General features: G+C 55.4%; 1 protein-coding gene across 4 annotated transcripts in view; it reads left to right on the top strand.

Moving 5' to 3' along the window:
* Nucleotides 1-24,025, top strand: part of NCKAP5L (NCK associated protein 5 like) — a 30,284-nt gene extending 6,259 nt beyond the window's left edge. The window contains exons 2-14 of one of the 4 annotated variants that reach the window (XM_080811054.1): nt 8,119-8,196; nt 10,808-10,876; nt 11,948-12,105; nt 12,854-12,922; nt 13,047-13,085; nt 13,819-13,938; nt 16,789-16,902; nt 17,947-20,567; nt 21,445-21,607; nt 21,825-21,906; nt 22,267-22,575; nt 22,654-22,796; nt 23,124-24,025. In XM_080811054.1, coding sequence (XP_080667180.1) covers nt 8,163-8,196; nt 10,808-10,876; nt 11,948-12,105; nt 12,854-12,922; nt 13,047-13,085; nt 13,819-13,938; nt 16,789-16,902; nt 17,947-20,567; nt 21,445-21,607; nt 21,825-21,906; nt 22,267-22,575; nt 22,654-22,796; nt 23,124-23,336 — 4,134 coding nt within the window. In that variant the 5' untranslated portion in view covers nt 8,119-8,162 and the 3' untranslated portion in view covers nt 23,337-24,025. Of the gene's footprint in view, nt 1-8,118; nt 8,197-10,807; nt 10,877-11,947; nt 12,106-12,853; nt 12,923-13,046; nt 13,086-13,818; nt 13,939-16,788; nt 16,903-17,946; nt 20,568-21,444; nt 21,608-21,824; nt 21,907-22,266; nt 22,797-23,123 lie in introns of all 4 variants that reach the window. The other 3 variants (XM_080811053.1, XM_080811052.1, XM_080811055.1) reach the window with 3 other exon arrangements.
* The last annotated feature ends 2,254 nt before the right edge of the window (nt 24,026-26,279 follow it).

The raw sequence follows: 26,279 nt of genomic DNA, 5'->3' as shown, positions 1-26,279 counted from the left end.
CTCCCAGTCTGTGGGATGTCCTAGGCCCCTTGAGTTTTATTATGTCCAAGACAAGAAACCCCCTCCTCTGCCAGATGGTGCTGCTGATGCCTCCTCCCCACCCCCACCCCACTGCCTTCTCTCCCCAGCTCAGGGCCTGCAGGCTCCCGAAGCCAGAGCCTTCCTTTCCCCTGTAGGCTGAAGGGAAGTTGGGGGGTGTTTGCTTCTCACTTCCTCTCTAGACGGCACCTCACTTCCTGTCCCTGGGCCCAGAAAAAGGCTAAAAGCTTACAAGTTCGCTGACCCTTCCTCTGCCTACTCCCCACCCCCACCCCCCGCTTTCCTGGGAAGCCCATGGGTCCTATAGGAGGAAGACAGAATCAAAACCAAGGGCTTCTTGGGGCACCTGGGTGGCTCAGTTGGTTAAGTGTCTGCCTTCGGCTCAGGTCATGATCTCGGGGTCCTGGGATCGAGTCCAGTATCAGGTTCTCTGCTCAGCAGGGAGTCAGCTTGTCCCTCAGCTCCTCCCCACGCTTGTTCTGTCTCTCTCTCAAATAAAATCTTAAAAGCAAGCAAACAAAAACAAGACCTCTCCCTAAAAGCCCTGCTGAATTCCTCATCTTCAACCCCCTACCCCACACAAGGGGATCTGTCTTCCCAGCTGCAGTCCCTTTCCAGACATGATCTCATCCTTCTGTGCCCTGCAAGAAAAGTTAGAGCGAGTTCACCCCACTTTACTGATAGGAAAACTGAGTCCCAGAAGGGTTCTAGTCACTAGTCACTAGTTCTAGTCACTAGTCACTCAGTGAGGCCAAGCAAGAACCGGAATCCAGGAAGCCTCACTCCCACTTGTGGGCACAAGTAAGAGCAGAGTCCAGTTAGGGCTTTGTGGGTGAGCCAGAGCTACTCTCTGTTCCCAGAGAAGGCTGCTTGCTTCCTGCCAGAGCTGGCAGCCGAGGTCATCTCCATGCTCTGGCCACATGGCACCCACTGAGTCAACACTGAATCTGCCTGGACGTGGAAGGCACTTGGCCGGCCAGAGCCTATTCTCTTTGAAGAAAGAGGCCAGGATAGGAACCTGGGGGAGTGAGTACAGGGGGCCAAGCTTGGGGGCTGGGACGGCATAGCCAGCAGGTGCAGCCCGAGAGCCCGCTGGCCGTGTGGCCTCCCAGGCCCTCTTCCTCTTGGATCTGAGAGCAGAGAGCTGACGTTCCAGTAGTCAACTCAGCAGTCGCCTCCATGACTGCCTCCAGGAGCCTCTGTGCCTCAGCTCTTCCTGTGGGATCCAGCACGTGTCTCTGGTTACACCCCGGGTATTGAAAATATGCTGACTCTGCTGTTGGGTTGGGAGATAGGAGAGGAGTTAGTAACTGGCATGGGCCAGGGGACTGGGAAACACTCACCTTCAGATGCCCTTGAGTCCAGCTGCACTGAGTCACTGCGTTTCCATCCAGACCCAGAGATTTCTGCCTCCTTCTGTTTCTGCCTTCCTTTTGCCTAGAATGACCCCCTTTGCCATTCCCTTGTACCTAAACCCCACCGGTCTATAAAGTCTCCGCGCACTTGATGCCTTACATTCTGAAAAATGGTTGTAGCTGCAGCTTAATGTTTTCTCTCCTGATTTTTAAAGTTCTCCAGAAGTCGTCTCTCTGGCCATGTCCTCTGCTATACAGCTATGACCCGCATGTATTATGTCCCCTACTAGACTGAACGCCCCAAGAAGCCAGAAATGCTGACCCAGCTCTGAATTGCCCCCAAGTCCCCAGCCTCATGCCTCCTTCTGAGTGATCTGTTTGGAAGTATCTGCAGAACGAACAGATTAGTCCCATTTGCCAGAGGGAGTCGCTGAGGCCTGGGAGTGGGTTGAGGGCTCGGATAAGGTCTTATCAATGTTAGGGACAAAGCTGAAAATGTCCCTTGCTCACTTCTCCCGTGGTTTGTCCTCTGGGTCCTCAGAGCCATTTGGGCGGGGACAGTTGGGGGTCTTTAAGAGAAGCTGAGGAGCCCATCATCCCTTCTTTCTGGTCTTACTCTGTCTGGAAGAAAAGGAGGTGACCAGGGTTGGGGCTTCGCTGGCAGAAAGTGTGGGGGAGCACAGAAATGCAGGCAGGGCTCCTCCTCAGGGAACTCCCCTTCTAACAACATGGGACGTCCCCTCTTCCTCATGGGGGAGGACTAGAGAACAGGACGCATGATGGTTGGAGACACCGCTCCTGCGGAAGGCGCCTCAAGAAGCTGCAGTCAGTGTGGACTGAGTCCATTCAGGACAGCTTTGCAGGGGAATTGCTCTGGGGCCAGGGTTGGGCTTCCACGCTGTGTCGAGGACTTTGGTCTGTCCCCAAAGCAATCAGAGGTCATGGGAAGGTTTGAAGCAATAGGGACACAATCAGAGGTACGGTTTTAGAAAGAGGATTGCTCTGGTGGAGCTCCTTGGAAAAGTGATTATGGCAGAGAAAATATAAGATTAGTCTGGAATATCTTATGATGCCAGGAAGCAAGCAGATGTTCAAAAGTAAATACGGTTTTTTAAGATATTATTTATTTATTTCAGACAGAAAGAGCGCGCATGTGGGGGCGGGAAGGGGAGAGGCAGAGAGAGAGGGAGCCTGATGTGGGATCATGACCTGAGCCAAAGGGCGACGCCCAACCAACTGAGCCACCCAGGTGCCCAGTAAATAACTTTTTTTAAATGGAGGCATGTGGAAAGAGGAGGAACCGACCAGAAAGAGTTCTTAATGATCAAAGCTGGAATTTAAGCAATGAAATAAGTGATGATAATATTGGATTCTTCTTTTTTTTTAAAGATTTTATTTATTTATTTGTCAGAGAGAGAGAGAGAGAGCGAGCGAGCACAGGCAGACAGAGTGGCAGAGGGAGAAGCAGGCTCCCTGCGGAGCAAGGAGCCCAATGTGGGACTCAATCCCAGGACGCTGGGATCATGACCTGAGCCGAAGGCAGCCGCTTAACCAACTGAGCCACCCAGGCGTCCCGATAATATTGGATTCTAATCCAATGAATAAAATATCTATGAGTCCATGCTAATATAAATGTGTAATTAAGTAAATCAGTGGCAGAGAAGGGACTTCCTTTTTTTCTTTTTTTCAGATTTTATTTGTTTGACAGAGAGAGAGCACACAAGTAGGGAGATTTAGAGAAGCAGGCTCCTGGCTGAGCAGGAGCCTGACATGGGGCTCGATCCATCATGACCCAAGCTGAAGGCAGGTGCCCAGCCAACTGAGCCACCCAGGCACCCCTAGGGACAGCTCTTCCTTATAGAAAATTTCTAGTTAATAAATGTATAAGGAATAAGGGAAATCAAAAATTATCATTAGGACACTGCAGTAATTGCTGTAAGCAAGATCTACTAGTGAATCCTAAAATTAGTGGGTGAAAATTGAAGCAGAAACAGGGTATTTGCATGGTCACCAAGTATTGCCCCCCAAACTGGTTTCTAATTACAAAAGGAAAAATAGTAATTTTACAACAGATAAACCCACTAGATACCACCTAACTAGGTGCTCAAGGTTAATCTCATCAGTCCTAAAACATCTCAACTTTATACCCCCTGATACAATGCACTGAGAAGGGCACATCACCTCTGCGGTATTCTTTCTCAAAAATTAATAACTTCAGTCTCACTGGAGAAAACATCAAACAAATCCCAATAAGGGAACACTGTCCAAAATACTGACCTGATCAGTTCCCTTCCAAAATGTCAAGGTCATGAAAGACTACTGAGGAACTATCATGAATCATAGGAGAATAAGATTTGGTGATTAAGTACAATGTGGGATCCTGGATTAGATGTTGGAATAGAACATCAGTGGAAAGGACATCAGTGGAAAAACTGGAGATCCAAACAAAGTCTGTGGTTCCGGGTTTTGTTTTTTTTAATTGTTCTTCTGAAGAAAGTTGTAGAACAGTGAGAACATTGCTGTGTCTGTGTTTTTTAAAGTTGTGTATGTGTATACACAACCATACAAAACCAAAGTTTTAAAATACACACACATATACATAGAAGTAGAGACGCAAGATGGCTGGGGGGAGAGGGGAAGGATCATAGACCAGACAAAAGTCATCCAGGAGAAGGTGGTCACCATCAAGAAAGTGAAAAGACAAGCTATGGAATAGGAGAAAATATTTGCAAGTCATATATCTTATTATAAGAGACTTGTATTCAAAATATATAGAAAATCCTTATAAGTTGATTTTTTTAAAAACCCAATAAACAAAAAATGGGCAAAAGATCTAAATAGACATTCCTCCAGGGAAGATATACAAATGGCCATTAAGCACATGAAAAGATGCTCAACATCCTTAATTAGGGAAATATAAACCATTTCCTTCATGAGGGATCACTTCACACTCGGGTGACTAGAATTCGAGAATCAGATAGTAACCAGTGCTGAGGACATGGAGAAATGGAAACCCTCATACATGGTGCCTTCCCTTTGAAAAACAATGTGGCAGTTCCTCCAAAAGGTAAACCTAAACTTACCACGTGATCCAGCAAGTCCCCTCCTGAGTAAACACACCCGAGAGAAGTGAAAATTGCATCCACACAAAAACTTGCACACGAACGCTCACAGCAGCGCTACTCCTGAGAGCCAAAACGTGGAAACATGTCCATCAACAGATGAAGAGATAAACACCTGATGGCACATCAATTATTCGTCAGAATATTATTGGGACAGCAAAAGGAACGTAGTGCTGATCTGCGCATCAGCATGGCTGCGCCTTGCAGACATGAGGCAAGTGACAGAAGCCAGTTACGAAGACCACCTGTTTGAGTCCACTCATCTGAGGTGTCCAGAAGAGGGAAATCTATAGACAGAAAACAGATTAGTTCAGGGGCGAGGGGGTGTTAATTAAAGGGTAATGAAAATATTCTACAGTTGTCACGATGGCATAGATCTGTGACTGCACCATGAGCCACTGGATTGCACACTTTAAATGGGTGAGTCATAGGGGATGTGAACTGTCTCGAAGCTTTAAAAAAAAGTCCAGGAGGAAGTGGCCACCAGGGGCACTTGTGCCTCAGAAGGCGACGGGGGTGGAAAAACCTTGTTTGGGTTGAGCATTGAGGCAGTTAACTGCTGATGTTGGACTGAGTCGAGGAAGGAGTGAGAAGTGAGGCTGGGTGTTTTGTTTTGTTTGGTTCTAGAAGTTTGAATTGGAAGGGTAGAAGAGGGCACTGTCTGGGGAAATGTCAGGGGGAAATTATTTTGTAGATGAAAGACGCTTGAGAAGCTTTAACGGCGGATGGGAAAGGTCCCTTGAGGAGGTAAATACTGAAGACCTAAGTGGGGATGGGCCAGGGCAGAAAGGACTGGTCTTGCCTGGGAAGGTGGCAGTCGGTCTGCTGTACCAGGAGGAGAAGGGGAGAGGGGGAGGTACAAGGGTTCTGATGGGGCTGGGAGGACAGTGGCAGATTTTAGGGGTTTTCCCTCTGCTGGCTCTAATCCCTGGGGAAAGGAGGGCAGGCGATGGAGGAGAGTGGAGTGGGTGTGAAGCAGCCCTTAGAGGATAAGAGAGCAACTCGAACAGTTAACCTTGGTGGGAGTGCCAGGCCGTACTGACCGTGCTGATGAGCTGGCTGGGGTGGCTTTCCTTCGGTGAGGACAGAATAAGAAACAGTGTGAGCAAAAGCCTGAAGACAGAAATGAGTGTCAAGCCCCGTCCTGTCCTATCCTCAACCTCTAGACTCTGTGGAAAAAAGCATTGACCTAGAAGGCTCAAGTCAGGGAATCCCAGGGATCTTCTAGAATTGTACCATCCAGGACAGTAACCACAAACTGCATGTGGTTGTTTAAACTTAAAATTCATTTTCTCAGTTGAACTAGCTACATTTCTTTTTTTTCTTCTTCTTCTTCTTCTTTTTTTTTTTTTTTAGATTTTATTTATTTATTTGAGAGAGAAGACACGTGAGGGCATGAGTGTGGGAGCGGGAAAGAGAGAGAGGGAGAAGTGTGCTCCCTGCTGAGCAGGAATTCAGTCCCAGGTTCCTGGGATCATGACCTGAGCTGAAGGCAGACTTGAATCAACTGAGCCACCTAGGCACCCTGAACTAGCTTCATTTCAAGGGCTCAATAGCCACATGTAGCTAGTGGCTACCATATTGGATGGCACAGAATAAATGTTGCATCATCACAGAAAGTTCTACTGGACAACACTTCGAGAAAAGTGATTCTCAAACTATTTTGGCCTGAGGACCCTTCCAACCTCTTAAAAATTGAGGAACCCCAAAGAGCTTTGGTTTATATACGTTATACCTTTTGACATGTACTGTCATATAAATTAGAACTGAGAGTTTTAAACATTTAATTAACTAAGATAATAAATCCATTGTATGTGAACATATTTTATGAAAAGTAACTATATATTTTCCAAGGGAAAAAAAAAACCTGAAAAGAATGGCATATATGTTCTTGCATATATGTCATGTCTGACTTAATAAAAGGCAGCTGGATTCTCATATCTGCTTCTATATTCAGTCTGTTGTGATATCACATATCATGTGGTCTCTGGAAAATGCCACTGTATACTCATGAGAGAATGAGAGTTAAAAAAGCAAATAATGTCTTAGTAGTAGTATGAAAATAGTTTCAACTCTGTGAATTCCTTGGAAGAACGTCAGGGTCCCTGGACCATATTTTGAGAACCAGTGTTCTACAACAGCTTCCATTTGGCCCAAAGGAACTTGTCCCTGAGAGACTGAGTGATTTGCCTAAAGCAACACAGGAAGTAAATTGCAGTGTTGGGACCAGACTCTCCCACTGCCTGCTGGCTAGAATGGGCCCAGCTAGGCTTTGGTCAGTGGGGACTTGGCTACCCGCAGTGTCTGTGTTCTGAGCCCCTTCCCTCTCCCCACCTCCAGCAGCTCCTTTTTTTGTTGTTGGGTTATGCTGTGGGCCGGGAGAGGGGAGGTAAGGGGTATTGGGGCTCAACATGACCTCCCTTCCTCCTGCCTGCCTGGGCGGGCTGGGGGACTGATCCTACTTTGGGTCAGAAAGAACCCACACTAAGGGATGGAGGTTCTTGCAGTGCTTGTGAAGAGGAAGCTGGACGGGGCCACAGGGCCCCTTCCCCATGGACACATGCTTCTCAGTGGGGCTATTGTGTCCTGGGGCCAGTTGTCAGGAGGAGGGAAGGAAATTCTTGTCTGTCCTCTTTCACTGAGGGGGGAGGAGACCAGTTGGAATTCTTTGGGCTCAAGGATGCTCTGGGCCGGGATTAAGGTGGCTACTTTCAGGCCAGGAATGCCCTGGGGCACCAGTCCCTCTGTTCCCTCCCCACACCCACAGCAGCCCCGGGCTGATATGTCTGGAAAGGAGTGTTTGCTCTGGGTTCAGAAGTCGTTGTTTACAAGTGGACTCTTGGGTGTGACGGGGATTCCAGAAAGCAGCTGGGGGATGGGGGGAGCAGGGGGGAAACGGTTGTTGTTACGGATGATTCTGCTATTAAAGCGAGCTTCTCCATCTCTGCCTTCCCACAGCTGCCCACCCTCCCCCACCTCCTGGTCCCTGGCTTCTGTCCCTAGAGGACTCTGGGGGGAACAGCTGGTGAGTGAGGGGCTCATCAGGGCCCAGAGTCCTTGGCTAAGGGCCGGGATGAGGGAGCGAGGGAGCGAGGAAGACAGGCTTGCTGCCACCTCTCTAGTCCCTTCCTCCCAGGCCTGGGCCCAGAGTTCAGCGAGGGGTCTTGGCTGCTCCCTGGCTAGGCAGAGGGTGGGTGCTGCAGACCTTACTCCTTGCCCTGACCCACGGAAAGGCTGGGACAGTCAGCTCTCTTTGGGGCCCTGTGACTGCCTGGGCTGAAGAGACCAAGTCACCAGATTCTTTCAGCCATCAGGCTGAGCCAGCCCTGTCCCCAGGTTACCCAGAGCCCTCTGAGCAGCTGCTCCCCCTTTCCTGTCCCTGGTTGCTGCCAACAGCCCCCCACCCCCACTGAAGGAGGGCCCAGGAGGCTCTGGTCTTCCTCCCTTCCTCTCCCTCCCTCCCCTCAGCACTGAGGTCACCTCCCTCTGAATCAGGCCTTTGTGGGGGGCGGGGCTGCCCGTTGGCAGTTCTGGCGGGAGAAGCCTCCAGTTCAAGCTGCAGCTCCATCTCTACCCAACGTGGCCCACATCATGTGTTCCAGACCCAACATCCAACATCCAGGCGCATCGTGGGACCACGAGAGGAATGTGTGAAGCCAGGGCCATCCTGAAGAACCCAGGTTGGGGGTTTTCCAGGCCCGGGGTGGGGCTGAGCCCAGAAGCTGTGAGTAGGAGCTGTGGGGCCTGAGGGAGAGGGGGGTGTGCAGCCCCCGGGAGAGGGACCCCACTGACGCCCGGCAGGGATAGCCGCTGGGGAACAAACATGGGTTGGTTTTTTCCCCCATGAGATTTAAGCTGAAAACCCAGATGGTGATGGGTCAGATTCTTGACTGGGCTCAGACTGGGAGCTGAGGTGGTAGTAGCTTTTTAGATATCCTAGAAGAGAGAGAAGCTGTACGAAGTATTCCTTCTGCCATAGAAATCTTGAACTCTGACTGTGGTCCTGCTCATAGCCTGCCCTGCTCTGGGCACCAAGTTTAATGCAGGCCTCTTCCCTGTAACTCAAGCAGTCTGGGCTGCCGGCTTCCTGGCCCTCTGCTTGTAGCCTGCAGATGGAGAGAAGGCCGCTCTGTCCCGGGTTGGCCAGACCACCTCAACTGAGGGCAGAAAACTTCTCCCTAAAGTGAGGTTGAGTCACAGCCTGTCTTCATTTCCGGAGCCTCTCTGAAGCCCAGCTAGGGAGGCAGAGACCATTCTATGTGACAGAGCTGCTGCTTTGGGGTGGCTTATCACCTGGAGGGTCTCCCGCAGGTCACAGCAGGGCTCTGGCCTCCCTGCCCTGGGATCCACAGAAACTAGATGGAAAGAGTGGTGGCAGTCAGCTCTGGGGCCTGGGGCGGGGCTGGGGGTTGCATATCGGGTCCCCACGGTCCTCAACCACAGACATCATCCACAGCCAGTCCGCAGGATCTGGGCCTCCTGGAGGCGTTTTTATTTTTGTTTCTTAAGGAAAAGATATTCTCCCAAAGCATCTTCACCGTTAGTTTGGTTTTTGCTATCACCGTTGAGAACTCAAAAGACATGGGCTTTTCCCCCATTTTATCTTCCTCACTTTCTGGCCCTGGACATTGCGTGTTCACCCCGCTGCTTTTCTTCACCCTCCCGGGTCTGTCTCTCCCTTCCCCCGCTACCCCCTGGAGCTGTCCACAAGAGAGAAAGGGTGAGGGGATCGAGGGGAAAGATAGGGCACACTGGGGGCACTGGGAGGCTCTAACAAGTGGGGGAGAAGGGCGGGCTGGGGTGCTGGGGTGGGGTTTAACTCCAGTGGTGGAGGTAACCCGAGGCCTTTTTTGGTTTTAACCCCTATTTATGTATGTGGGAAGGAGGGTATTTCCTGAATTTTTTTCATTTTTTTCCAAGCCCGTCCATTTCTAAAAATACCAAACACGATAATGTCATGAGCAAATGAAGTTATACTCAATACATTTTTCATGATGTTAAAATAACAAAGGACTTGAGATTGTTGTAGGGTGTTTTAAAAATAAGTATTCTAAGTTTTTTCCTGTAGTTTTCAGAAGGCCACTGCCCGCTGTCCTCCATACACGGGCACACAGTCTCTCTCACTGGGAAAGAAGGTTCTCTCCTTTTGCAATCACCCCTTTCTCCCTCTGGGGTGAAGGCTTGGTGGGCAACTGGTGGGGGGCAGGTTGAAGAGGAGGGGTCCCCTGAGCGCGGGGTTGGTGGGTGTCACAGTCAGGTCTGCAGGGTGCCCCCACTGCCCAGACCCCACAGGGAGGAGCCTGGGCCTCAGGGTTCCTTACGGATGAACATCCAGCAGGGGCAGGGAACGAGGCAGGCTTTGCATCATATCCCTGTCGGGATAGGCTCATGAAAAGTCCCCATTTACAGAGTTCATATAAGACCCTCTGCACAGACGATCTCAGTTCATCCTCCAACATCCATTTGGGCTAAGTATTCTTAGGCCCCTTTTCTAGGTGAAGAAACAGATTTTGGAGAGTTGGGATTCTCATCCAGATCTGTGCCCTTGGCTTAGCTCCAGGAGCCTGGAGACTCCAAGGAGCTTATAGAGGGCCAGGAGCTTACAGTGCAACTTACATGTGTACAGAGAGGCCGGCTAGGGAGGGGGAAAGGGAGGCGGGCCAGGGGTGCTTCGTGAAACAGCCGTGTGTCTCAGGTAGCCTCCTTCACCTCCAGACACCACTCCCCCACCCCGGCCTGTGCCTCCCCTCGTAAAGTTAGGATTGGGGGCAGTGGTGTCTGAGAAAGTGCCAACACGCTGCTTGGCTCCATTGGGAGCATAATTTCCTGCTCTTTGGTTTCTTTATTTCTGATATAGGTGTTGCCAAGAGCATGGTGTCCCCTTTGTGGTTGTGAGGATTAAAGAAGCCAGTGTGTGTTGCCAAAGGGCCATAAAGCCTCATGTGTTGCTGCTCATCCCTCTTTGGTATCTGAATGATGTCTGGCTGACAGCTGGCCCTTTGCACTGGCTCTTTTCTCAGCCTGCAGTGCTCTTCCTGCTCCAGGATTTCATCTGGATGTCCCTGAGCTCTCTGTTTTGGTGTCACCTCTCGGTGCCTTATTGGGACCAGATGTATGTCCATTGGCTTCTCTGTGCATTATCTGCCCCCGCCCCCAGTAGAATGGAAGCTTCATAGAGGCAGGGCTTTCTCTGGCTTGTTGATCCCCAAGACCCGGTGCCTGGCACACAACAGGAGCCCAATAAATGCTTGTGGAATGCATGACTGATGTCGTCTCCCTCTTTCTCCATAGGTGAGGTGACCATTCTGGCTGCTAGCGTGACCATTCTGGCTGCCAGCCTGGGTGAGGAGGCAGAGACAGGTGAGGGGCTTTGAGCCTGTGCCTGCTGTGGGGAAGGGAGGGGGACTGGAGGAGAAGGGTGGGGGGTTGGGAAGGCATTCCCTGCGCCCCACTGCGGGGGACAGAGGAGGGATGGTTCAGATGCCTACCCACTGAGCTGCTAGAGGGCTCCTCTCTTCCTTGGTCTGAAAGTGTTAAGCTCCTTTTGTGGGGGCTACAGTGGGTCAGAGAGGCACATAATCTGTGGTGGACTGGGGGCCTCCACCCTTTTACATTAGGAAGGGTTTTCCCGTCTCCTGGAAATTTCTGCACTATTTGTGCTAAAGAAGGACATGAGGACTTTCCTCTAGGAGAGAAATTGCAACTCAAATAGCAGCTGAAGACTTGTCAGGTACAGCCAGGAACTATGGCCATAGTCCAGTGACCTATACGTCATGACACAGGACAGAAGCCTGGCTGTGCCATTCGCAGGCATGACAAGCGAGTCACTTTCGTCATCAGTCTGTCCCGGACGTGCCAGGTAGCCCACCAAGGAGTGGGAGTCTGGGCAGGGAAATGAATGCAGAGTCCCTGCCTTCACGGGTCGAACCTCCCAGGGAGGCCGTTCCAGATCCGAGAGGGATTGGTGCCTGACCTGGACTTGGAGCAGGAACCCTGAAGAATACATAGGAAGGACTTGGCGGGTGGAAAGCGGGGAGGTGTCAGAGGACCCCTGCAGAGGGAACGGCATGCACCCTGAGACTGGGCCACTGGGGCCTGGCCAGGAGCAGGGAGCTGGTGAGGCAGCGGGCTCACTCCCACTGTGCCTGGAAGACGGAGTGTGCCGGTTTGAGGCAGATTGCAGCAGAGAATTCAGCTTTCTTGGCCGTTGGCCAGTGTCTGTGTGACCTGCGGTAGGGTGAGCGCAGGGACTGAGGTTTGTAAAACAATGGTCTCCGTTCTTAAAATGGAAAGAGTATGTCTGTCCTGGGATCAGAAGAGCCTGAGTTGTTACAGTGTCGGTGGCCCATCAGTCTCACTAAACTTCCAGAATCCTGACGAGGTTTTGTCCTCCTCCTCCTCCACTCTCGTCCACCCTGTGCCCTGGAGTAGCCTGCCGGGTGTCTCTCACGTGTTCCCAGGGCCCGATGTCAGAGGCCATGGAGCAGCCCGCTGGGAGTCCTGGAAAGCCGAGGCCGGGAGAGGTTGGTGACAGCGGCACGGAGCCGGGCACCTGCCAGGAGCTGCTGCACCGACTTCGGGAGCTAGAGGTGGGGCACCAGGCAGAGTGGGGGTGGCAGGGCCAGCCAGGGCCCTCAGGAGCTTGGGTAGGCTTTATGCATGTGGGTGGACCTTCCTCTCAACCGGTTTTGCTAGGCTGGAGCAGAGCCGAACATTCTTTAGCAAAGCTCCTCTGAGAAGCCCTTTCTTTGCTCTGATCTCTCCAACCTGGGCTGGGGGTCGGGGGGTGCAGCTTGCGGCAAGAGCATGAACAGGAGCAGGGCTGTCCTAGCCCCCAGATGGCTCCCTTCTTTATCCTTTACCCTTTGTCTCTCCCGATTTTCATGCCCTTGCCAGTCTAGGAAAGGTGTGGTCACAGAGGCCCCAGGAAGAAGGGTTTAGATGACCCAGGACTTAGGGGTTGAGGGACAAGGATCCCTCCACCAAGCTCTTCGCCATGTTCTTAAGACACTGCCCTGCTCCCTTCAGCCTCCTCTGCCCTCCCTCCAGGGAAACAAGGATTACTTCTGGCACCTCCCAGCTTAGGTCCTCTTGGCCACCATGTCTCTACAGTCCCTCCCACCTCCCTGACTGAGGTTGGGGTTTATAGAAAACCAGCTATCTCAGCTCTGCCTTTCTGATGCCTTCCATCCGTCTCTGTAGGCCTTGCTGTGGGGAATCCAGCCAGAGCTGGTGTAGCTGGTAGACTCCATGCTTCCCTTTCCTCACTAGGGAGTTTGCCCTGGTGGAGGAATGATCCCAGACCCTCCTTGTTGGCCCTCTTTCTCCTTCCTGTAGGCAGAGAACTCGGCGCTTGCCCAGGCCAATGAAAACCAGCGGGAGACCTATGAGCGCTGTCTAGATGAGGTCTGTAGGGTCTCCAGGGGGACTGATGCAGGGGGAGCTGGGGAAGCGGGGAGGGGCATGGGCTGTCAGTGCTCCAAGCAGAGGCCGGTGGGCTGAAGCTCTGCCTTGGGCCCTCTGTCCCCAGGTTGCCAACCATGTGGTGCAGGCACTGCTAAACCAGAAGGTAAGCGGCCATGGGGAGATGGGGAGACCTTCTCACCCCTGAGCCCAGACACCCTGGGGAGAGGCCCTGAATATAGCAGGGGAAGTCCTTCCTGAGGACCCCTGAGCCTATTCACGCAGGGGCTAGAGGAGGGAGTTTGGTGGAAATGGACTATTGACCCTCCAACAAGGCTCCTCCTCACCTCAGACAGGTCCATACTGTTCTGCCTGGAGGCACAGGTGGGCTAGGTAAGGCCAGGTCTCTGAGTAACTTCGATTTGGGCTTGAACCCTTCCCCAGTCCTGGCCCCAGCAGGCTTCTCCAGATCGTGATGGCCCTGATCACAGTGTTAATATTGTGAGCATAAGGTGGCATCTAAATATTTACTCAAGTACTGTGGGAACTTCTTGACTTCTGAGCCACTCTGACCCCCAGGTCTTCCTCTGCCTTATATGGGCCCTTCTTTGATGTGTGGTTTCTAAGAGGCCGGGGGTTGGCTCGAGGGATGGGAAAGATGCCAAAGGGAGTGGGATTTACCTCCCACTGGGGGTGGTAGACTTTAGAGAATTTACCATCCCCAGAAAATGTGACAGCTATCAACACAGGCAGGCTCAGCTCCCCCTAGACAAGGAGGCTGCAGGAGAAGGGCATGCACAGCAGGAGTGCCCGTCACTCTGGTGAAGGAGACTGGGCTCCTACCCCTCACTCGCTCCCTGCCATCCTCTCCTTGTATCCCTCCATCTCCCCGGGCTCAGGACCTGCGGGAGGAGTGCATCAAGCTGAAGAAGAGGGTGTTTGACCTGGAACGGCAGAACCAGATGCTGAGCGCCCTGTTTCAGCAGAAACTCCAGCTGACGACAGGCTCCCTCCCTCAGGTGGGCACAAGCTTCACCTTCCCTTCTCCTACCTCAGCTTCCTGCCGCTCCCAGCCCCATCAGCTTCATCACCTCCTTCTCTCCTGACACCTGAAGAAGCAGGCCACCAGCCATCCCTTCCGTTCTGGGAGCTGTGGCCCTATGGGGAAGCCTGATAGATGTGAGCCTGAGATGGGGAGGGGAAGATTCCCTGAGTCCCCTCAAGCTTGGCCCTCCCCCACCTCCCAGGTGCTCCTTGCCCCACTGGAGGGCATCCCTTGTTGTTGACAGAGAAGGTTCTTGCTTGGCTCTGGCTCTGTGTGGGGCGATGGGCGGAGGCTGAAAATGCAATGATTTCAAGCTCCCAAGGGGCTCCTTTGGCCACTGAGTTGCTTCTTCTTGGCCAGGGGCAGGGGTGGGGCTGGGCGTAAGGCGCCCAGTGCTGGGTGTCACAGAGAGGTCAGGAAAGGCACTTCCCCACGGGGTCACTCTGTGTGTGCGCATAGTTGCCTACACTCGCCCAGTGACACGCAGGCATGTCCTCAAACGCTAGCCCCTGATCGCTAGCCCCTGATCGTAGACCTGCCTCACCCAGGAAAAGCAGAAGCTACTAGTAGTGAATCCTGAACTCAGTCAAGATGTCACTTGGGGGAGCCTGGGTGGCTCTGTCGGTTAAGCGGCTGACTCTTGATCTCAGCTCAGGTCTTGATCTCAAGGTCGTGAGTTCATGCTCTATACTGGACTTAAAACAACAACAGAAAAAGATGTCACTTGCGGTCTCTCTATCAGGAGCCCCAAGGCTGGGTGAGGTGGGGGGTGGGAGTGGAGGTGAACCTCGGGTTCTGAGGTCAGCATATCCAGCCCCAGGGAGTGGAGGTGAACCTCGGGTTCTGAGGTCAGCATATCCCTGCCCCACCCCCCAACCTTGACAAGAGAAGCACCTTTTGTGTGTATCTGTCTGAATGTGCGTGCCTGTCTTATGCAAGCCAGGCAGCTCTTGGCCCCCAGACCTTAAGCAGGATGTTCCACAGCTCACTGGGAAGCCCCGGCCTCTGGTTGAGGCTTCTCATCACTCTGGCTTTTTTGGAGGCTCTGTTCCCAAGGCTTGTGCAGAGCTGGGTCTGACTTGGTAACAGTGACCATGTAGTTCTTCCTGTCCTGGATCTGACCCTGCTGCCAAGGTCACCTGGACTCCCCGGAGGCCTAAGCCCACTAGCCATGCTCACCCTGTCCGTGCCTTTCCTTGACGACCAGTGATAACAGAGGTGTGGAGCATCCTTAAATCACTGAAATGAAATCTGGGGCCTTTGAGGGTTTGGGGCAATAATAGCTCTATCTTCCCCAGCAGTAACATGACATAATAAAAAGAGCATGAACCTTGGCCTCAGATACGCTTGGATGGGGTCCCTAACTGAGCTAATTCTTAGCTGCATGACCCTGGGCAAATTATTTAACCTTATGAACCCCAGTTTTTTTCTCAAAAGTGAAGATTAAGATCCCTATGTTGCTGGTTGTCGTGAGGATGAAATGAAATACTATATAGTGTTTGGCCCTTAGTCGTGGTCAATAACTAGCAGCTGCTTATCATTATTAATGTTACTCTCAGGCTGTGCTTTGTTATAATGAAAGCTCCATTGAGCAAATGCTAATTAAGCTCTTACAGTGAGCAGTGCCTTTGCCAACACGTATATAGAATTGGACATGGAATTGGACGGGGCTGTGGTCTGTGCCGAGCACAGAAACCCTCGGGGCTGTACTGCTACAAGCTAAAGCAGGTCCACAGATAGCCATCGTACGGGGCTGTAACATCCTGGAGCCCAGAGGGGTGAGAGGCCAGCAGAGTGGCCTTAAGGAGGTGACACTGGACCTGGGCCTTGCTGCACAGGTGATTTGAAAAGTAGAGTTGGGGGTGGGGAGAAGGGAGGCCCTGTGGGAGGAACCGCGGGGAAATTGAGGCAGAAGCAAGCTGTTCGGCTGGGCTGGAATGAAGGCTGTGCGAAGGGGCAGTGAGTGAGAACCAGAGGTGGAGGGAAGGACCAGCAGGCTGGGCCCAGAAAGCTGGTGGAGGGGTCCAGACTGTCTCCTTTAGGCAGTGAACAAGGGTAGGAGACTTAGAGCACAAAGATGCTTTAGATAAAAAAGGAAAAATTACTTCTGCTTTGTGGATAAGGGGTTGGTAAAGCCACTGAACCAGGTCAGGGAGACAAATAGCCAAGCAGCTTCCAGGCCAGAAGAGTGAGTAGTAGTGTAGCCCGCCCCCCACCCCCCCAAGAGGGAGAAAGGCCACGGAAGCAGGAGTTTAAAGCTAACTCCTGTCTAGTCAAGATGCCTTGGAGATGAAAATGACATTCTCAGGGACGGAGAGAGAAGTGACCGGTGATTAGTGGTACCTTCGTCATCCTCAGGGACCAGTTGGGGGAGGACAGAAATGATAATTCCTGCCACCTCTGTTCTCCAACCCAGTAACAAATGCCTTTCCCTTAGTCTCAGCCATCCCAGGGAGACACGGGTCACAGGCAGTCAGAACAGGAAGGGCCCCGCAGAGAAGCAGAGTGCCCTTGGAGTCTCTGGGGGCACCCAAATTAGGCTGGCCACTGCCCTCTGCCCCAGGGACGTTGTTCTTTCTCCAGAGCCCCAAACCAGCCCCATCTCCCTGCCACTTGGGGCCACATGGCTTCATTCCACCTGTGCACGGTCTCCCATGGCTCCTGTGTCCAAGTGGTGGGGACAGTGGCAGAAGCCACACTGGAGGCCAAGAGACATCCCCTGAAGGAGCAGACTTGGAAGAATGCGAGGGGAAGGCCTAACTTCAGGAGGGGCCAGGGACCCTGGACAAAGCACCCCTGGGCTGACTCTGCTTCTTACCTGCAGATCCCGCTAACGCCACTCCAGCCGCCATCAGAGCCCCCGGCCTCCCCCTCCCTGAGCTCTGCCGAGGGACCGACCACCTCGCTGCCTCTGGGGCACTGTGCGGGGCAGAGAGAGGTAGGAGGGCTGGGCACAGTGGTCTGTGGTTTCGCTGGCAACGGACTCCTCAGTTGCTACTGCGTTGCTTTTTCCTAAGGAGTCCCAGGGGAAAGGCTGCTTCCTGGGGCCCAGATGCCCGTCTGGGTGTGAGCCCTCAGTGGTCAGTCTTAGACGGAGAGAAACAGGACCCCACTGGTGATCACTAGCCTTGCAAGCAAAGTTAGTTAGTGGTAGACTCGTGTAGTTCACCTTTCCTGAGCTCTCACTCAGTGCTGCACACCTGGGTCTCACTTATATATTTTTTAGTAATTTTTGGCCTATATTTACAATTGTCTCTATTTATTCAAGTCTAGAACTATTACTCATTTATTCTTTTGCTTTTCTGATTTGCTTTATTTTATGAGGTTAAGCATAATCACCACCCCATTTTATAGGTGATGCCATGAAGCTCAAGTTAAAAAACTTGCTGAGTCCATACAACTAGTTGAGCAGTAGACCTGGGACTTGAACCTGCATAGTCTGGCTCAAGGGTGCAGGTAGTTAACCACTTTGCCAGATGAGCTGGGCCCAAGAAGGAGCTGGGCAGAAACAGGGAGAGGCTTGCCATGGAGTTTCCCCAGTTCCCGCCTCCCGGGGGAGCAGGTCTGCAGCACAGCTGTCTGACCTGAGAAGGCCTGGGTTTGCCGGCAGGGACTGACTTAGCACTTGGCCCCATTGCCTCCCCTTCTTGAGTCTCTGTGTTCTTTCTGGAGCCTGGAAAACAGACAGGCCTCCCTCCCCTGGGGCAAACATAGATATCCAGGTTGTAGGTGGTGTCAGCCCTGCTAACCCAAATAGCAGTGGGAGAAGTCCGCACCCGCCCCAGGTACATCAGGAGGAAGAGGTGGGGTAACCAGGGCCCAGTGACTTGAGGAAGCTGAGCTGTCCTATCAGAGAAGCTATTCATTCCTTGTGGGGACTCCGACAAAACCAGGCCTGCTATGTTCCTGACACAGTCAGTTTGGTCCAGCTCAGGTCCTGGGCCTGCACATGGGCTCCTGCTCACGTCCTTTCTCCCCAAAGGTGTGTTGGGAGCAGCAGCTGCGGCCAGGAGGCCCAGGACCCCCGGCCGCCCCACCGCTGGCCCTGGATGCCCTGTCCCCGTTCCTTCGAAAGAAAGCGCAGATCCTGGAGGTGCTGAGAGCCCTGGAAGAGACCGACCCCTTGCTGCTTTGCTCGCCTGCCACCCCGTGGCGGCCTCCCAGCGAGGGTCCCGGCTCCCCAGAGCCCATCAACGGCGAGCTGTGTGGCCCACCCCAACCCGAACCCTCCTCCTGGGCCCCCTACCTGTTCCTAGGCACTGGTAGCCTGGGAGGCCTGCTACACTGGGAGCGCCTCTTAGGGGGCCCAGGGGAGGAAGAGGGTGCTGGGCGGCTCTGGGGCCCTGGCAGGGGCCCCTCCCAGGCCCCGGGCACTGGCTCTGTGCCCCCCTGTGCCCCAGGCAGCAGCTCCTCCTCCTCCTCTGATGAGGCGGGTGACCCCAACGAGGCGCCCAGCCCGGACACCCTACTTGGGGCCCTGGCCTGCAAACAGTTGAACCTGGGCCAGCTCCTTGAGGACACAGAGTCTTACCTGCAGGCCTTCTTGGCCGGGGCTGCGGGCCCACTCAGTGGGGACCCGCCAGGTCCCGGGCAGCCATCTTCTCCAGACCAGGGGCCCCCACAGCTGTCCAAGTCCAAAGGCCTCTCCAAGTCAGCTTGGGGTGGGGTTACTCCAGAGGCCCAGAGGCCAGGCTTTGGTGCTACCTCAGAGGGCCAGGGGCCCCTCCCCTTCCTCAGCATGTTCATGGGTGCGGGTGATGCCCCCCTGGGCTCACGGCCCGGCCACCCCTACTCCTCATCTCAGGTGAAAAGCAAGCTCCAAATTGGCCCCTCTTCTCCTGGGGAAGCCCAGGGGCCACTTCTGCCCTCTCCAGCCAGAGGTCTCAAGTTTCTAAAGCTGCCTCCAGCTTCGGAGAAGGTCCCCAGCCCAGGAGGCCCCCAGCTCAGCCCCCAGCTTCCCCGGAACTCCCGAATTCCCTGTCGAAACAGTGGCTCTGACGGCAGCCCCTCCCCACTGTTGGCCCGCAGGGGTCTGGGTGGAGGAGAGCTATCCCCAGAGGGAGCACAGGGCCTGCCCACCAGCCCTTCCCCCTGCTCCGCAGCTCTGGACTCCGCACAGCTCAGACCACCCCCGCCAGCCTTGTCTACCACGCTGTCCCCGGGACCCGTGGTTTCTCCCTGCTATGAGAACATCCTGGACCTTTCCCGGAGCACCTTTAGGGGGCCTTCCCCAGAGCCACCTCCATCCCCATTGCAGGTACCCACCTACCCACAATTAACTCTGGAGGTGCCACGGGCCCCTGAGGTCCTCAGAAGTCCTGGAGCTCCCTCCAGCCCTTGCCTCCCAGAATCCTGCTCCTATGGGAGTGCCCAGGAGAAAAGTCTGGACAAAGCTGGCTCGGAGTCTCCCCATCCTGGCCGCCGGACCCCCAGCAGCTCATCCAAGAAACCCAACCAGGGGGCCGGGCGGCGACCTGGGGATCCTGGCTACACCCCTCTGCGGGACAGACTGGCGGCCTTGGGGAAACTGAAGACTGGCCCCGAGGGGCCGGAGAAAAACGGGGTGCCAGCCAAGCCTGGCACCGAGAAGGCCCGGGGAGCGGGGAGGTCAGGTGAGAGCCCTGGAGACGTGGCGCCTCCCACCCCCAGGCCTCCTGAGGGGCCAGAAGCCAAGGGGGCCTTGCGGGGGGCAGTGGCCTTGGGCACGAGCAGCCTGAAGCAACAAGAACCTGGGCTCCTGGGAGATCCCGGGGCCCGCATCTACTCCTCCCATTCCATGGGGGCCCGGGTGGACTTGGAGCCCGTCTCACCACGGAGCTGCCTCACCAAAGTGGAGCTGGCCAAGAGCCGGCTGGCAGGGGCCCTGTGCCCCCAGGGACCCCGCACCCCTGCCAAAGCGCCAACCTCAGCCCCCAGCCTTGGCAAGCCCAGTAAGAGCCCCCATGGCAGCCCGACAAAGCTGCCTTCCAAGTCACCCACCAAGGTGGTACCACGCCCTGTGGCCCCACCGACCACCAAGGAGCCCCCGAAGCCTGACAAGGGGAAGGGCCTGCCTTGGGTTGACTGTGGAGGCGCTCCTGCCCAGTCTACGGCCCCCACCCCCGGCCCCACGGACACCAGCCAAGGCCCCGAGGGCCGGGCCCCACACTCGGCCATCGAGGAGAAGGTGATGAAGGGCATCGAGGAGAACGTGCTGCGACTGCAGGGCCAGGAGCGGGCACCAGGCACCGAGGCCAAGCACCGCAATGCCAGCAGCATCGCCAGCTGGTTCGGCCTGAAGAAGAGCAAGCTGCCGGCGCTGAACCGCCGCACCGAGACCACCAAGAGCAAGGAAGGGGCCGGCGGGGGCTCCCCGCTCCGGAAGGAGGGCAAGATGGAAGCCCGGAAGCTGGAGGCCGAGAGCCTCAACATCTCCAAGCTGATGGCTAAGGCGGAAGACCTGCGCCGGGCCCTGGAGGAGGAGAAGGCCTACCTGAGCAGCAGGGCCCGGCCTCGGCCCGGAGGCCCAGCCCCGGGACCGAGTACTGGGCTGGGGCAGGTGCAGGGCCAGCTGGCTGGCATGTACCAGGGCGCAGACACCTTCATGCAGCAGCTCCTCAACAGGTGAGGGTGCCCAGGGACCAGGCTGCGGGTGCAAGTGGCTGGGGGCTGCTTGTCCCTCCCTGGGCCCACCTGGGGCTGGGACTGCTTTTCCTGAGAGCAGAAAGGGTAGGGGGTCAAGTACAATGCCACCAGAGCAGCTGGGGGTTAACAGCCTGGCCCAGAGGAGAGACTGGGTCTTGGATCCAAAGCCTGGGGTTTGTGGCCCAGCTCCGCTCCTCTCTGGCTGTGTGGTGTTGCACGTGCTGAGACCCGGCTTCTCATTTAAGGGGAGCTGACCATCCACGTTTTCCTAAATCATCTCTGGCATCAGCCGAGGCACCGGAAGTGCTGCCTGCACAAGAAGTTAGGGGACTGCTGGTTCCCAACTGGGGGGCTGATAGCTCACTCTGGGATTTTCTGCCGTATAGCACAAGGGGGCTCCCCTTCCCATCTTGTCCACTCAGATTCGGTGGCGGGAGCAGGGTCGCAGAGAAGGGCCCATCTGTCTGGTCTCGGGGTTGCTTCATCCGGACCAGATGAGGCAGAATGTCCATGGGGGTTGGGTACCAGGTGGGGTGTGTCATGTATGGACAGGAGGTGACCAGGCTGTCATCTGCTAGCAAATGGTATCACGAGATCTCTGGGTCTGACCTTGTATGGCTTTGGGGAACTTGTCCCATCTCCCCTGCCCCTGCTGTTTTTCTGAGGTTTTCCCTAGGGTCTCTGCCTGTCCACAGCATGAGGAGGGGTTGCTGGCAGCAGCCACCAGGGCTATGTCCCCTATCCCAGGGGCAGGGGGCAGTGGGGATATCACAAGACCCACCCCCACCAGCGGAGGTGAGGTTGGAGTGGATGCACCCAGGCCTCCCTTCACCTTCGTCTACACTGCTGCCCGTAGGGTGGATGGCAAGGAGCTGCCGCCCAAGAACTGGCGGGAGCCCAAACCCGAGTATGGCGATTTCCAGCCGGTGTCCTCTGACCCCAAGAACCCCTGGCCAGCCTGTGGGCCTCGAAATGGCCTGGTGGGGCCTCTTCAGGGCTGTGGAAAACCTCCTGGAAAGGTAGGCTCTTGACGGCTAGGTATTGGGCCTGGCTCTGTGGCCTGGCTTGATGTCCCGCCCCTTGAAGGGTCCACTTCCCTGGGGTGTGGAAGCTGGTGGGTGTGTTCTTGGTCTCTGGGGGCTGATGGGCTCCAGGGGTCCTAATGACGGAGCTTGGGTAGGGGCCTGGGAGGGGGCGGAAGGAAGGAGTCCTGAGGTCTCCCATACCCCCACGCAGCCGAACAGCGAGTCAGGAAGGCGGGAAGAGATGCCCTCAGAGGACAACCTGGCTGAGCCAGTGCCCACCTCACACTTCACAGGTCAGCAGGGTCAGGGGCCAAGGATGGGACCCGTCCCTCACCCCCTGCCCACTTTGTTCCTTTCCTGTCACTGCAGCAGGTGCCAGGCCCTGAGCACCATCTTGGGGCCAAGCACCAGGTGGGCATTGGGACTGCTCAGAATTAAATCCCTCCCTGCCCTCGGGTCCCCGGCCAGCCCACTCCACGTATCCCTGCAAGTCTAGGGGAGTGGAGGGGGAGGACTGGCAGGGCTAACAGCTGGTTGGGCTGGGAGGGGCCATGACCAGGTGGGGAGCCTGGGCTGAGACAGGAAGCCAGAAGAAGGCGGCAGAGGAGCTGAGACCATGGCCTCACATCCCCAACTTCCCCTCCCCTCCCCAGCCTGTGGCTCCTTGACTCGAACCCTGGACAGTGGCATTGGGACCTTTCCACCCCCAGACCATGGCAGCAATGGGACCCCCAGCAAGAATCTTCCTAAGACAAAGCCACCACGGCTGGACCCCCCACCCGGAGTGCCCCCGGCTCGGCCCCCACCCCTTACCAAAGTCCCCCGCCGTGCCCACACACTGGAGCGTGAGGTGCCGGGCATAGAGGAGCTGCTGGTGAGCGGGCGGCACCCTAGCATGCCGGCCTTCCCCGCGCTGCTCACCACCACTCCGGGCCACCGGGGCCATCAGCCCTGTCCTGACGGTGAGTGTCTACATGGAAGGGTGTGCCATCCCTGGAGCTCTGCCCGCCACCATCCACCTTCCCCTTGTCCCCTTGCAGATCCCTGTGAAGACCCAGGTCCTCCCCCTCCCGTCCAGCTGGCTAAGAACTGGACCTTCCCCAACGCAAGGGCAGCCAACAGCTCCACTGACCCTTTTCTTTGCCCATCCCGACAATTGGAGGGGCTGCCCAGGACCCCCATGGTGAGCATGACCAGAGGGGAAAGGGGACAGACCCAGAGGGCAGGGGGGATGACATGGGGAGCCCAGTTCCTGTCTTAGAAGCGGCTGAAGGGTGAGCTCCCTTGGATTCCCCTCTGGGCAACCCAACCACCTGCCCCTTCTCACACTGCTTTTGGAGAAAGGGTTTCTCTCCCCCCAGAACGTTGTCAGGACCACACTCAGTTGTGCCTCTAGTCGCCTTGGTGGGCCCCATGGGCAGCACCCCATCAGGTGGGAGGAGCCCAGCACCTCTCAGGCCCAGCTGGGAGGTGAAAGGTGCCTCCTCCTGAGCTTCCCTTCCTTTCCCAGGCCCTGCCCATGGACCGGAAGCGGAGCCTGGAGCCCAGCCGCCCAGCCCCTCCACCCCAGGGCCCGGCATTCGGAGGTAGCCGCACGCCCAGCACGTCGGACATGGGCGAGGAAGGGAGAGTGGCCAGTGGGGGTCCCCCAGGCCTGGAGACCTCAGAGTCTCTCAGCGACTCCCTCTACGATTCGCTCTCCTCCTGTGGGAGTCAGGGCTGAGCGGCCACACCGCACGACGGCCCCTCTCTGGAGTTGGAAACCACTGACTGGACCAGCTCTCCTCGTGCCCCATCCCTCGGGGCAGGTGGGGCCCCTCCCTGCAGGGACCAAGGAGGCAGATGGATCAGAAGGTGAAGGGGGTCCCTGACATACCCCACTGCCCACCGCTGCTGTGGAGGAGATGACCGCTCTCAGCTCAGGGAGAGACCCCACCCTTGGTCCCTTCTCTCACCTGGAGTAAGGCTCTTCCTCTGAGGGACTGGGGGTTCAAGGTCGCTGTGTCCTGGCCCCCGCTCCCCCTTTCGGGCTGAGCCATCCTGTGGTGCTGGGCTTCCTGCCCGCCAGCTGTGCCATCTCTGCCCAACCCGGCTGCTCCCTGCCCTGGAGCCCTGTGGGACTAGCCCAGAGGCCCCGGGCCGGTGGAGTCTAGGGGCAAAGGGTCAAGTTGCCTTCTCTCTCTGTCTGCCCTGGTCCTCTCTGCTGTCTGGATGGTGCTGCCCTCCCTGCCCCATGTCTCTGGGGTCCATTTGTCTGTCTTTTTGTTGTTTTTTTATATTGAAGCGCCTGGCCCAGTCCCCAGCCCCCATCCCTGCGCTGCGGTTAATTTATCTGTCGTTAAGAACTCGGCTGCTCTGCTTCCAGCCTCTGCTTCTGCCCTCTTCCTAATAAAATGTGGAGGCCCCTCCCTGCCCTCGACTCCGCTTTTTCTCTGGGAGGACTCCGGGTCGGACAGAGGGGTGGAGGCTGCGTGGGCACCAGGTTGCGGGACCCCAGGGACCTAGATTTTGCCTCAGGTGCCCTTGTCACCTTAGAAGGTCACTAAGCATCGGGGAAGTGGGGCCTGCTTAGGCCTGGACTGGTTCCTGCAGTCAGGAGGATTCGTTCTTCCTGGGGTAGGGCAGAAGGCTGGGCTGTCTGTGGGGAGGGTGGCCGTGGGCGTGCACACCGATTCCTGTACGTGCTGGGGGGATGGGATGTGCAAAGTGAGCTTTGGGGGCTGCTGTGTAGACAGACTTAAGTGTCTGTAGCCTCCTCTTGCCAGAAAGCAAAGCACAGCTGGGTCTCAAACTTGCCACCTCCTTTTTTTCTCTTTTATTTATTTGAGAGACAGCATGAGCCGGGGAGGGACAGAGGCAGAGAGAGAAGCAGACTCCCCGCTGAGCAGAGAGCCCCAAGACAGTGGGGCTCCATCCAAGGACACCAGGATCATGACCTGAGCCAAAGGCAAACGCTTAATCGACTGAGCCGCCCAGGCACCCCTCTACCTCAGATTTCAACCAGGAGTACCCCTGGCTCTGAAGTTCTCACTTCAGGAAGGGGAGGCCAAGAATGAGGCTTTGTGGAAGGGTCTAGGCTTCTAGGAGTGATTTCATACTCTCCACATGGCATGAAAAGGCCACAGGGTGGGGGTGGCTCCCTAGCCCTTGGATTTCCTGTTGGGCATGGAGCTGGGCACTATCTGAAGGTGAACCAGACCGTCACACATCGGCCAGCCAAGTTGGCCATAGCAGGGCCTCCTTCCTGCCCAGGTTGCTGGGTGTGGGTGTGGGGTGACTTGTGGAATGCCCACCAGACCAAGCCTGCACTCAGCATCTCCCTGTGACATACGGTCTGAAGGCCCCGTGGGCGGCATGCATTTGGTACCCCTGGCCTTGTGGGGATTCCGGACGGTTCATCATGGGTGGGTGGGCCCTCTGGTGACCACATGGTCTGTGATGGCAGCACAGGCTTACAGAGCTGAGGTCGGGGTGCCTGGTGGCCAGTAGGCCTGGGCCCATTCACACGTTGGTGATACCACTGGCTGCCACTCTGTGCCCTGGCCAGCCCAAGGCAGGTTGGGATGGGGAGGGTGTCAGGGCCTCCCTCTCTACTAACTCCTTCTAGTAGCGTCTCCAGCCACAGAATGCTCCAGAAAGTGGTAGAAGAAACTCTCCCATTAAAATAAACACTGACCATGCCACCAGCCTCCGGATCCCCAATACCCACCAGAGCCTTATTTCAGAGACAAAGGCGTCAAGGTTCGGAAGCATCCAGTGGTTTTCTAAGGCTGAGAAGGGATGGAGTCTAATGAGGGGGATTTCTTTCCAAGTGTGTAGCTTGCCTTTTTTCCAGCAGAACTTTAATTTTCTCCCCCTTTTTTGGCCTGTGGATCACTCCTGATGGACAGGGCTTGACAGCACTAGACAGGGAATGCAAGAGACTTAGCCATTAAATCTGGTCTTGTGGGGGAAAGTGGCATCCTTTCTCTGGGCCTTGGTTTTCCTCATCGATAGAAGGAAGATTAGGAGGTTGGGCCAGACCACCTTTGTCTGTAGCTCTGTAGTTCCTCCTATGTCTCCTTTAAGCTGGCCTCTCTCCCTCCCATTTCCCTCCGTCGATGTCCTGGAAAAAATTAACAAGACTTAGAGAAGGGTCAGGTCGGATGTCTTGGTTTTTCTCTAACCGTCCCAATACCATTTTCTCACTTCTGTCCTCTATCTGCAGCTCCTACCCCAATGTCCCTTCCACTTTCCCGGGCCTGCATCTGATATTGCCAAGAGGCTGATCTGCCTCTTACCACAAGGGCTATACAAAGGCTACATCCTTCTAACTTCTTACTTCTGGGTTCTTCAAGTGCCTTTCTCTGTTTGAACCTGATGTATTACCTCATTTCCTTGTCATCCCAGAATTGTTTGCCTGCCGGATATTTACTCTCTGTCCTTTCCGGGAAAGAGTTTTGCATGGTGGGTTTGACTCAGGACTCCGCCTCTGGCAAGCTGAGACCAAATGGCCCATCTATATTTCTGTCCCCAGGGTCTGGCCCGTCTGCTCTCAGGCTCTGTTCACAGGGTTGCAAACGCAAGGTGACAATGTGGGCCAACCAACGTCAGCCCTGCCCCACTGATGGTTCCAGTATGGGCCTCTCTCATTCCTAAATCCCTCCCTGTCCAGCCCATGGAACTG

The sequence above is a fragment of the Martes martes genome, assembly GCF_963455335.1.
Source record: "Martes martes genome assembly, chromosome: 8".
In the NCBI taxonomy this organism is placed as follows: domain Eukaryota; kingdom Metazoa; phylum Chordata; class Mammalia; order Carnivora; family Mustelidae; genus Martes; species Martes martes.
This window is presented reverse-complemented; position numbering and strand designations above follow the sequence as displayed.